Source organism: Lonchura striata, chromosome 1A (assembly GCF_050655825.1).
Source record: "Lonchura striata isolate lonStrDom1 chromosome 1A, ASM5065582v1, whole genome shotgun sequence".
NCBI lineage: Eukaryota > Metazoa > Chordata > Aves > Passeriformes > Estrildidae > Lonchura > Lonchura striata.
The window spans coordinates 48,186,304-48,195,978 of record NC_140741.1 but is presented as its reverse complement, the minus strand read 5'-3'; the positions used below and the strand labels follow the sequence as shown (position 1 = coordinate 48,195,978).

Here is a 9,675-nt window from a genome sequence, read left to right as displayed (position 1 = left end):
TACTTGTCAGCAGCAAAAAGACTCTTCAAGTGTCTTAACCACTGTACAGCTCGATAGTTTTAATACGTCAATTTTTTTTTCCATATTTCATTGTTGAAGAAATAATTTCACAATCTCAAATCAAAGTCAACACTGCAGTGAGGAGAGCTTTTCTACTTTATTACAAAGAGAAGAAGCCTTTATGTGGTCAGAAAATACAAGATTGATCTTTTTTTTTTCTCTTCCTATGAAACGCTGCTGTTCAAACAGCCAGAGTGAATTGTCTCAGTTCACTTCTTTAAGTCCCATCACATTCACTTGGGTATGGATGTCCTTGGCTGCTGAAAATCTGGCCCTTTAGTGCACAGGGCGACAAAGTAGTCCCCTGACCAGCAGTTCCAGAATGTCCCGTTTTCATATATTGCATCCATGCACACCTCCTAAAAATGAGGTACAGCAGGGCAAACATTTTCCAAAATAGATGTCATATATATAATATATACACATTCGTACATACATACCTTTATTCATGTGATGTCCAAAAATTTAAAAAAAATGTACACATTTATTACAAAATCGTAACAAAGACTGGACAGTGTTTTGCTCATTCTGGAAAGATGAAGCTCAGTAATACACAACCCTGGAAACTAACCAGAGACTGTGGCAATATCTTTCTTCTAAACAGTCAGATATTCTTGCATTAAGCTTGGCGAAAACTGCCTTTCAAAGACAGAAGGGGAAGTAAAATGAAGGAAGCAAACCTTGCTCATCTTTCCAAATGAAATACGAGAAGGATCTTCACATAAAAATGCACAAACATTTTTTATTACCAATAGTGCTACAATGAACAATGCAAATTTTGTTGTCTAATTTTTTGTCTTTTTTCTTTTTTTTGTTTTTACATTTTGGAAAACTAAGTGGTAAACTTTTGTCAGTGTACTCGCTTGTCTTTACAGACCCAAGCTTGTCTGCTGGCAAAAAAGAAAACAAACAAAAATTCAGACCCTGCTCAAACTAAAGAAAAACAATTACAAATTTAGTTGTTGGGCAGCACATAATTAGTAAGGCAGGACCTCAAATGGTGACCCTTCGCATGAGCCAATTGCCAGATCCTCAAGGAATTAAAACCAGGATGCCTGAGCCACATCAGTTCTGCAGTTATGTTGAGTATTGTGCTGAGACAGCCATACCCCAAGAAAAGGGAAGTCTTTAGAAGGCTTGCTGAGCAGGGTTGTAGTTGAAGGTTGATGGCAGATGAGGCCTTTCTTCTAATTTGTCATATTCCAGGTGGAACTCCTACAATTAAAAAAAAAAAAAGAAAAAAAAGACAAACACAAATAAAACAATGTATCATTTACCTGTCAACACCTGGTCTACCAGCCATACTTGAAAAGCACAAATACAGAGGAGGTCAAGTACTAAATTACCCTAAGGCAAAACCACATGACTTTGCTATCTTGAATTCCATATTTTAAGAAGAAAAAATTACAACAATACTAAAGCCTTTACACCTGCAACATGTAGGCTCTCCTTCTGAATGCTACATGACTCAGAACCCCTGTTACAATCTCAAACAATTTTATATATGCACATACACAAAACACAAACAATCACAGCATGAGCTGAATTATAAACAAAAGCTGTCTTAAAACATGCTAGGAGTACAGAGGCTTATACTGGATGGACTAAAGTTTGGGAACATTTTCATGTCATACTACCAGGTCAAATTGCTTCATGACGCACCAGGGGAGGTTCAGGTTAGACATGAGGGAGGTGTTCCAGAAACAACTGGACTTAGTCTGTTTGACATGGCGGTGATCAGCCAAAGGCTGTATCTGATCTTATAGGTATCTTCTAATGTAAATGATTCTGTGAAAATGTCTATGTACAAAGTACTGAGACTTATTTAAGCCAATATTGACATATTTCTCCGCATTTCATGCTCATATTTAAGCCCCAGACCCACCAAACCTGAAATCTTATACTCTTCAGACCTTTCCTAAGTTTAACTGTGTATCATCCCATTTAGTCTTCATTCAAGAAACAGGGTAAGCAGAAGTTTCAGAACTGTTTTTTAGGGGTAGTTCTTGGTAATTCAACAACAACAACTTTGGGCATGAATAGTAACTTGTTTTATCTAACTTGGTGGAGAACCTCAGCAGAACATCATCTGCAAAGAAAACTTAGCCCACTATTTTTACACAAAGATGAAAACACATGAGTAATGATTATTTCAGAACACTCTCAAAAGTGATTAAATAGTCTAATACTTCAGTACATATAAATCTGTACTAAATTAATGCAAGAACAGAAATAAAATTTAGGAAATCCAACTCTTACACCTCTCTTTTTTCATGGCAAAACAAGGTCCATTCAGCACAGAAAGAACATTCAGAATGGTAAGGAAAAAAAGTAGTGGAAAATGTGATGCATTATGCACTCCCCTGAGAATACTGTTCCTAAAACTGGAAAACCCTAGAAAAACCTGTGTGAGGTTACAGCCATCTGCACTGAAATGTTGCACATCTGCTTTATTTCTAGTTCCCGGCTCTCTATTCCAACCAAAGATTTTTTGTTGCTGTTTTTGTTTTGGTTGGTTGGTTTTTGGGGGTTCTTTATTTATTTATTTAGTTGGTGTTTGGGCTTTTTTAGGTCATATATACAAAAGTGAATCATTTCTGGCATTCCTAATAAAAACTGCATGCCAGTTGGTGTAAGTTCTCTTTTTGAGCAGATACACACATGCTGAGACTGAAAAGATGCTGCAACTCTCCCTCCCTGGGTAAGAAGCGAGATCAAGGGGTACAAGTCCATACATCTACTTTGGTGTCAAAGGCTGGATTAGGTTGGGTGGATCTCAGGGGGCCATCAGGAAGGATGGAGAGGGACTTTTTGCAAGGGCATAGGACAAGGGGGAGTGGCTTTAAGCTGAAGAAGGGCAGCATTTAGATTAGATATTAGAAATAAATTCTTCACTATGAGAGTGGTGAGGCACTGGAATAGGCTACCCAGAGAAGCTGTGGCTACCCCATCCCTGGTAGTGTTTAAGACCAGGTTGGATGGGTCTTTGAGCAACCTGATCAAGTGGAAGGTGTCCTTGTCCATGGTACAGGTGTTTAAGTAGATGGTCTTTAATGTTTCTTCCAACCCAAACCATTCTATGATTCCACGATCTCCAGTAATTCTGCAGTCATTTTATTAAAAGGTATTACTCCAGCTTTCTCTGCCTTTCATGACTGTCAAAGTTTCTTTCTTTTAAATAATCAAGGAAGGGCCTGCAGATACTATCTATCTATGGTCAGCTTCAACCAGTTAACTGAGCTTCCACAAGCTCTGAAATGCCTTCAAAATTACCCATGGCAAATTGCTAACCAAACCGGTAAGATACAGTAAGTATCAGAAACCAGAGAGTATCAGTATCCTAAAAAAGGGTTTTCCAAACTTGAGGTTGTTGTGAGCCTCTACTGGCAGTGGGAGCTGCTAACAAGGTGCCTGGAATAAATGCTCAGGAGGCTGAGCAATCCTTTGTGTCCCACAAATTGGAAGTCCCTCTTTCAGAAGGAGTATGTTTCCCTATCAAATTTTCTCTAGAAGTATGTAAGTTCATACTTCAAAATATCATTGACTGCTAAAATAAACAGGCTTAAAACAGCCTTCTTGATTTGCATCCCAGTGTCAGTAAAGTTCAAATTCAATATTCAGTGGCATGTAAGAACACCTGAAGTTCTGTCTGACAGTACCTAAAAAAGAATTAATTGACCAGTATTTCTGGAAACTGTTCTTGTTAGGGTGGGTCTGTATTAGTCTTCCTCAGAGGAAATGTCCACTACAGAAATTAATGTCTCAGAGACAATACTGTCTTTAAAAGTAATGCTAAGCATCAAATAGCAGCTGCATACATTTACCACAGGAAGTAAAAGGAGATCCTGAAGTGGTTACTATTATCCTTATATAATGCTCCTAAGTAAAAAGAAATGCTGTGTGTCCATACAAGCTAAAACTACAATTCCATTGATACGTGAAACTACGTGAGGCTCACTGCTTGTAAATAAATGGAAAACATACATTTGACTCCAAAAAAGAAACCTATCCTTTCAAAAGGTAATTACTTCCTCTCTGATGACATTATGCAATAATAAAATAGCTTTAAATAGAATCTTGGGGAACTTAAGGAAGCATACCATGCAGCAAATGAGTAATTCAAGTAAAAACAAAAGGTTTCCTTTTGTTTCTGTTTTCTTTTTGAGGAGTGTGCTTTTGTTTAGAAGTTTTGGAATTGCCTTGCACTTAGGAAAAACTATGAAAGCAGGGCTCACCGCTAAAACTGTCAGTTACAGATTCTTGGGTTTTCTTGCAGCAGTAAAAGTCAGCAGAGGCAAGGAGTCACATATGCAATTGGACTAAAGAACCTCCTGTATCCTTCAGGGCAAGTGGAATGTTAATTCCTGAGGGGAGTTTGCACAAACTATGCAAAATTACTGGGTGGAGTGGGGGAGGAAATAAAAATATCATGTATCTAGTTAATACTTATCTAAATGGTAAATGGCTGTATAGACAGAGGAAGACACTGAACTTTATTCTTTTTAAAATGGATGTTTAAAATCATATCAACAGACACGTAACTATTTCATGCAATGTTCCATAATCTCCAAATGAAATGCCTTTTCAGCAAACAATTCATAAATTGGGCTGGTGGTGAAAAGATTTCTTATTCTATGAAATACCTAAGCACGTGGAACCACAGAATATAGTTACAATATGCTGGAACACATCTACTGAGTTCAAGGCTTCAAGGTTAATCTGATTTGATCTGTTGTTTTTTAGAGAAAAGAAGAGTGTGATACAGTATCTACAGATGGTCCAACACAGAATATTATTGACAGTATTAATGGACAGAATGGGACCAATAGGTTATGACAGTTGGGATAGGAAAAAACTATAGCCTTCTGATTTTTAATGCCTCTTGGTCTACAGTATAGAAAACAAGCATCATAGAAATATGCCTCCTCCTTAGAAGAACTCTGATTTGCAAATAACAAAGCATGGAATTCCTAAGTATGGTTAAGGTGAGATTGTACCCAAAAACCAAAAAAGCATTCCCCGCACCCACCCCACATCCATTTTAAATTCCTAAGTGAGGTGTAGCAGCATCCTATTTAATTTTCTAAAGCAAAGTAATAAAATGTTTGCAAGTACAACTTCTAAAACTCCAAATAATGCTTTTCATTCTTCAACTCTATGCTGTGGGAAGAGCTTTCAATTTCAACAAAACTCCTAAAAGAAGTCTTTTGTCCTTCTACCTCCCAAAGAAAACTGGAAATAAGAGAGACAGCTCCTTATTTTCCACAAGCAAGCCAATGTTTTAAACAACTTTTTTTCTCTCACATATCAGAAATTAAGGTAACGAACCTAAATAACAGGAGAATAAAAAGACAAGAGATTTTTGTGTTTTACTCTTGTTGTTGTAAAAATACATGGCTGACAGACTTAAAGTATCTACACAAGGGAAAAGAGGTACCTTAGCTACTTTCCTCCAGTTAAGACAGTCAAAGAAGTAATATGTTCCCCTCTCGTACGTATTGGTTTTCATTGTTGGCTCCATGCCGGGTGCCCTGGTGATCCATACTCGTTCTTCTTTGTGGTATCTCCAATCCCGATTAAATCTTTAATTTGTAACAGAAAGAAAAAATAATTCTTTGTGTTAGTTATCTGAAATTGACTTCATAGACTAACTTTAAAGGTTTCAATCAGAACTCTACATTGCATTCAAATCCTAAACAAAATTTCTACAACATGGTCAAACCTGTAATTTCATACCTCTTCCGTATAGTTATTACACCTCAAACTAAAACACATGAGAAATTTCAAGCCTGGCAGGTTCTAACAGCAAACTCTTTTTATGAGTATTTACTTGGTTCTTATCTGGTCGATGACAGGCAAGTTACACATTCAATAAAGACTGGCACCTGCCACTTTTTCCACAGTGTTTCATATGCAAAATACATGAAATGGGCTTCTGATTTCCACTATACCAATGTAAAAAAAACTCTGTACAAAATGACACCAAGGTTGGAGGAGGTATTTTAAAAAAAGCTTTACAGTTAAAGATTGACTAAGCTTCTTTCTTTCAATGTCTAACTTGTTTGGGTGTTCTGGGTTTTGTTTTGGTTTTTTTTTTAACATCTGCCATTTCATTATTGCAATAGATTAACTCATATAAGACTGACAAAATGGTTTGAACGTACAGCTCTACTGCTGCTAATAGCTGTAATACATCTCCTCCATTCATGTAATAGAGATAAAACAGGAGATCTTCTCCATATCGGCCAAGTTTTATTGCAGCCAGCTGCAAAAGATTGAAGAAAATGAGGATGAAAAATCACAATAGATAAATGTTTTAAAACACACTACCCCACTTAAATAATACAAGGATACATCCAGAACTTCCATCCTTCTATTCTAAGAGTGTTGAAAATTATATTCTAATACAACAGGAGTAATAATTATTAGAACAATAAGTTTTTCTTCACTTTTAGTTAACCTTTCCAAGTTAAAGGATACAATAGAAAAATACACATGCAACAAACCAGCAAGACAGAATTTTCTCCCTGTTTGTTATCTGTGTATTCCCATCTTCATATTTTACTTCAAAAAACCCACAACCACAACTTCTGCATGTATTTGCTCCCTTCACGTCCTATTAAGTAACACTACTAAAATTTCTTATGCTATTTTTCAATGATCCCTTCAAATAGCTGAAACAAAATATATCTCAAAAAATCCCTTTTCATGTAGATATCGAATGCAACAGATAAATGAGAACACAATTCTGAGCTTATCTCAAGAAGAAATACCTCAATTTAATTTGCCATTTTAATTATATCACAAAAAACTTCAACTTCATATGAAGGGCAAACTCTTAAAAACATGCTGTGCTTTTTTAGCTGTTCTTTTTTATACCCATTCTTTTTTCATAAGATACACAATGGGTGTTTGATGTGTCCCATCAGCCTGTTAACTCAGCTCTGCTTCTAGAAAGATTGAAGACATGCACAAAATGGACTTATTTTGAACATCTGTCTGAAAGAAAATTTAGAAAATTACTGGTAATAAATTAACAAAAAATGCACACACATATACACGTACTCACCTTATCCCTAATGTGAATGTTAGTTAAGTATTCAGATGGAACATGGAAGTCTAAAAAAGAATCGGAATTGATGCAACTATTAAGACATGTAAATTTATATAATTTGCAAATAGTAAGATTGAATTTAATAGTTATTTCTCTCTTACCTATGTCTTGAGGTCGACAAGGTGACGATGCCCATGGGGATGCAAATTTGGGATAAAGATTTCTGAGAAAAGAGAAACATAAATTTATAAAAATTAACCGCCAAACCAACCAACCAACAAAACCCCTCTGTAATCAATTTCACTAACCTAAGAACTATATTACACAACCAAATCCCTAGCTGGGGTAAGAAGTAAAAAGGAAACTTTCCTAAAGCAGTTACATTTATTACTTTTCTTTTTATATGCAGAACAAGGTTGCATTTAAATTGACATGGGAAACTATAGGGTCAAGATTTCCTTTTAAATCTATCTTTCATTCAAGTTAGATGCCAGAGGTCCCAACCTTTTTCAGGTATCCAGTGTTATTATGCATGGTTTCAATTTAACTAGCAATAGTTGTCACAAGCCTGGTGGGTTCTGATTTATTAGTCTATGATTTAAAATGGGAGGAAACATTTATATTGGTAGGTTGCTTTTTAAATCTGATCAGTAAAGATCTTACTCTTCTTCAAAACAGGAGTTAGAAGGGATAATTTAATCCACTAGCAATGTATACAAAGTTCTGAATTTTTTTTTTCCAAAAGAACATTCATTGTGCTAGGCTTTTATGTCACACAGGTATTTTTACCAACCAAACTACCAGACAGGGCAGAAACATTTGCCTTTTCATATGTGACACAGTTTTAGTTTTTCAAACAAAAATTCATAGAGCAAGGGAAGAACATTTAACATAAGGAAGGATGGCAGTCCAGACACTGAGGTCTGCATGGGCTGCTTGCAAAGCTTTTCTGCAGCATGAAGTAAGACCGGCTTTATAGTATAGGAACTGACTGCATCAAATGTTAACTCCTATCCTCCCCATCCAAGAACCTAAATACACTATATATGGTAATTAAATACTAAAAATACAGTTATTTACAACACAGCTGCTAAGAAAAGCAGAGTAATAAGGAGCCATTTTTCCTGTGCTTAATATCCACATTCATCAAGCTTTCCTGAATTACATGCAGCTCGATATAAATTTATGAAAGATGGAAACTGAGTGAGTTTGCTGTCATTTTTTTAATACAGTATGGGCAAACCTTAAAATATATATACTACTCTGTCTATAAGGCTAACACTATATGAATCTGTGATGAAAAGGTGTGAGATTTTCAGCTGAAAGTCAGAACATCAGAAATTAATTTTTTCTCACAACTGCAGTCACCTGAAAGACACCAGTTTTGTTTAAACTGATCCAAGTTCCTTCAGTAATTATCGTAAAAAGAAAGGCACCCTGGGTTGGCTGGCTATTCATCTCCCCTGTCTAAAGCACTTCTTCTAGTGTTTGTGCAGTCACTGACTACTTTTCTCCCCACTGCCTCTGCAGCAAAAATAGATGGCTATACTAGTTTATTTAGGTGAACCAAGCCACTGGAAGTTAACTACCTTCATTTAAACTAATCTTCAATGCAGCCTAACACTGCAGGTGTTCTGTTGATCATTACACTGTATAAATCTAATTTATTCCCAAACTGCCAAGAATTAAGTATAAATATCCCCAAGGAAAATTATTATTAGAAAAGGAATGCATACATTACATTTACAAACAATATACTGTCAATTCCTTGAAGAAAGTCCTAAAGAAGTTAAAAGAATAAGCAAAGCCACTAGATTTATTGAATGCTTGCCCAAAAGCAACGTTCTCCTTGTTACGAAAATTTTTTTATTGTCATTACATTTTCAAATTTTATTTGGCAAGCCAGCATGTGGGTTTAATAGTCAAGTGAACTAAGTGAACAGACTCTGAAAGACAGCATAATAAAATCTAAAGTGAAGATGGGATTAAATCCCAGAAACTTACTCAGGAGAGTTGAGATTGAGACCTAATGTTGTTAAATCACTTCCTAATGCAAGATGTACCATTCCTGGATCTGTCTCTGCTGCCCTGATGAATGTTAACAAGCCAATCATTCCAAACTGGTCCGTCACCATCCCTTGAGGAATGTTGGTAACCCGGCCTGGGAAAGAAGAACAAATTAATTTTCTTCTTTTAAGAAGCAGAGGAAGCAACAAGGTAATCTAAATGACTGTCAAAACTTTCAAAGCAGAAAAAATGGAATTATACATACCATCAGGTAACACCTGGATCCCTTTTTTCTGCTGGTTGTTGTTTTGCGTAGTCGAACTTTTATCTCCAGGAAACTTGGGCCCATCTGTGCTGGATGATGTTTTGCCTGATGTACTCAAATTCTAGTAAAGATAATTTGCAGAGTTGGTATGATGAAAACAAACCAATATGGAAACACTTATTGACTATATCTTTTCAGTCAAGCACTCTAAGCCAGTATATCAAGTCACTTCATAAATGGCATCAAGCTGAAGCCCCTGAGCTCTGCTGGCAAACCTTATATGTTACTT

The 9,675-nt window shown here is 36.1% G+C and overlaps 1 protein-coding gene across 3 annotated transcripts in view; it reads right to left on the bottom strand.

Annotated features, from left to right (window-relative positions):
• Positions 1–138: 138 nt before the first annotated feature.
• CNOT2 (CCR4-NOT transcription complex subunit 2) overlaps positions 139–9,675 on the bottom strand; it is an 82,604-nt gene continuing 73,067 nt past the window's right edge. For all 3 annotated transcript variants that reach the window (XM_085569828.1, XM_021528960.3, XM_085569827.1), the window contains exons 9-15: positions 9,387–9,507; positions 9,119–9,275; positions 7,276–7,337; positions 7,130–7,179; positions 6,225–6,325; positions 5,498–5,642; positions 139–1,275 (exon numbers count right to left, since the gene is read on the bottom strand). In XM_085569828.1, the coding sequence (XP_085425954.1) occupies positions 1,189–1,275; positions 5,498–5,642; positions 6,225–6,325; positions 7,130–7,179; positions 7,276–7,337; positions 9,119–9,275; positions 9,387–9,507 (723 nt within the window). In that variant the 3' untranslated portion in view covers positions 139–1,188. The remainder of the gene's footprint in view (positions 1,276–5,497; positions 5,643–6,224; positions 6,326–7,129; positions 7,180–7,275; positions 7,338–9,118; positions 9,276–9,386; positions 9,508–9,675) is intronic.